At 55.4% G+C, this 2,026-nt stretch overlaps 2 protein-coding genes across 2 annotated transcripts; both read left to right on the top strand.

Moving 5' to 3' along the window:
* Positions 1-3: 3 nt before the first annotated feature.
* On the top strand, positions 4-438 carry SPRG_18732 (hypothetical protein; the record flags this gene model as incomplete). The annotated part of the gene is made up of 1 exon (XM_012358175.1): positions 4-438. A coding segment is annotated over one exon (435 nt), but the record flags the coding sequence as incomplete, so codon positions are not given.
* Positions 439-1,418: 980 nt separating this feature from the next.
* On the top strand, positions 1,419-1,992 carry SPRG_18731 (hypothetical protein; the record flags this gene model as incomplete). The annotated part of the gene is made up of 2 exons (XM_012358174.1): positions 1,419-1,832; positions 1,876-1,992. Coding segments are annotated over 2 exons (531 nt in total), but the record flags the coding sequence as incomplete, so codon positions are not given.
* Positions 1,993-2,026: the final 34 nt, after the last annotated feature.

Genomic DNA, 2,026 nt, shown 5'->3' with positions numbered 1-2,026 from the left:
AAGCAAATGGACTGGGACTACTACTACTTTTCGTCGTTCGACATGGCGTTCAACGCAAACGCGTCGATCACTGACAACGTCGAGGAGCACTTTGGCCTCTTCTACGCCAACGGCACCATGAAGCCGTGCTACGCCGAGCTCACGGTCTCGGGCGCGACGACCGTCGTGACCAAGGCGCCGTCGCAGCTCTCCAACGTCACCATGACGCCGGTGCCCAACACAATCCCCAAGAACAACAACGACGGCATGGGCCCCAAGACAAACAACTCGACCAAGCCTACCGGCGCAACGTCGTCGCCCGGTGCCAACGCGTCGCCGAGCGCAGGCTCCAACTCGACGGGCTCTGGCAAGTCGAGTACCAAGTCGGCGGCAACGGGCGCCGCTCTCACAAGCCTCGTGACGATGGCGATCGCATCCGTTATTATGATGGCCATGTAATCATCCATCAGCGAGTGTAGCTGACAGAAATGAATGAGTTTAACTTTTACTGTATCAACCAAGGAAGCAAGGGAAAGGGGAAACAAACTATTATGTACAATGCTGGTTTGTAGGTGACGATCAGAATGTCCACTCTGTATACGAATGATTGATTTCAACTCCGGCTTGGGGGAACGCAGACAGTGTATTGCGCTCGGGTGGAGCGCGGTGAAATACACTACCATACATATGCAAGCTATAGAACCCCTTCCCATGCGTGGCAGTGGGCTCTTGCGCGCGAGTCGTGGGACGAGGTTTGTAGCCGCCTTGCTAAAAGCACGGCTGCGTCTTGTCGCCCTTCTTCAAAAGGCACGGCGCTGCATCCCGCCAGATCCTGTAGAACCCGAGGCCCTCAGTATCGAGTTGATACAGAGGGACAATATACATTTATATTTGAGAGAATGAGGGGACCAGGTGTGCTCATGGTCGACCGTTTTGTTGCTCAATACTAGTAGATCGGTAGGGTGCGCCTGGACAGCTGTGCCCCCATGATGGTCGAGGCCCCCTGCCAAAGCCTCTGAAACTCGATTCATCGCGCTCATAAGCTCTGTCGCCCATGTGAAATGCCGCAAGCCCTCGTAGCTAGGAGCCACCAGCGCGACGGGCTGCACACACCAAGCAGCAATCCATTTCCCACGCGCACTTTGGGGCCCATGATTGTACAACGCTATTCGCAGCTATGGATGGTCATTGGCACGAATTGTGGCGGCAAGATTCTGTGTCCGGAAAGAAATCCGAACAAGATATGGCCAAATCAACGAGCAATGCTGCTGTTGGACCAAACATGCAATTGTAAAACTGCCAAACCAACCAATCAGCGTGAGGTTGCCTTTTCTGTCACCCAATCAACACACGACTCGAACACACATGTTGGCTGCAACAACTAAGCGCTTCAATAATGGTGAGTCCTTCCTGTGAGACTATCCATTCCACAATTGGCCATGAAGACCGCAGCCATCCTCGTCGCGACCTCGCTCGCCGTCGCCAACGCGACCATCTCGGTGCCCGGCATCAACTACAACCCGCGCATTGGGCCCAACTGGGGCCCCGACGCCACCAACTGCAAGTCGTCGGCTCAAATCGACAAGGATTTTGCGATTTTGGCCAAGGTCACCAAGGGCGTGCGCATCTACTCGCTCACGGACTGCAACGCGGGTGAGCTTGTTATTACCGCGGCCAAGAAGGCGGGTCTCACGGTCTGGCTCGGGCTCTGGGTCGGCCCCCTCCCGTCGATCTTCGATGCGGAAAAAGTCAAGCTCACCGAGCTCATTGAGAGCGGCCTTGTTGACAGTACTGTCGTCGGTATCCACGTTGGGTCGGCCGCTGTGTTCCGCAAGGACGTGACACCCGAGATTGTAGGATCGTTCATTTTGACACCACCGCTCACCCATGATTTAGGCGATCGCCAACATGAAGGAGGTCAAGGACGAGCTCGCGACGGCCAAGATCAATGTGCCGGTGACGATCGCCGATTATGCGGATACATGGGCGGCCAACCCGTCGATGGTCGAAGCGGTACGATGCAATGCCTTTACGATTGAGATCTTAG

This window comes from Saprolegnia parasitica (genome assembly GCF_000151545.1).
Source record: "Saprolegnia parasitica CBS 223.65 unplaced genomic scaffold supercont2.1418, whole genome shotgun sequence".
NCBI classification, from domain to species: domain Eukaryota; phylum Oomycota; class Saprolegniomycetes; order Saprolegniales; family Saprolegniaceae; genus Saprolegnia; species Saprolegnia parasitica.
The sequence above is the reverse complement of the archived record's forward strand: the minus strand, read 5'-3'. Positions and strand labels throughout refer to the sequence as shown.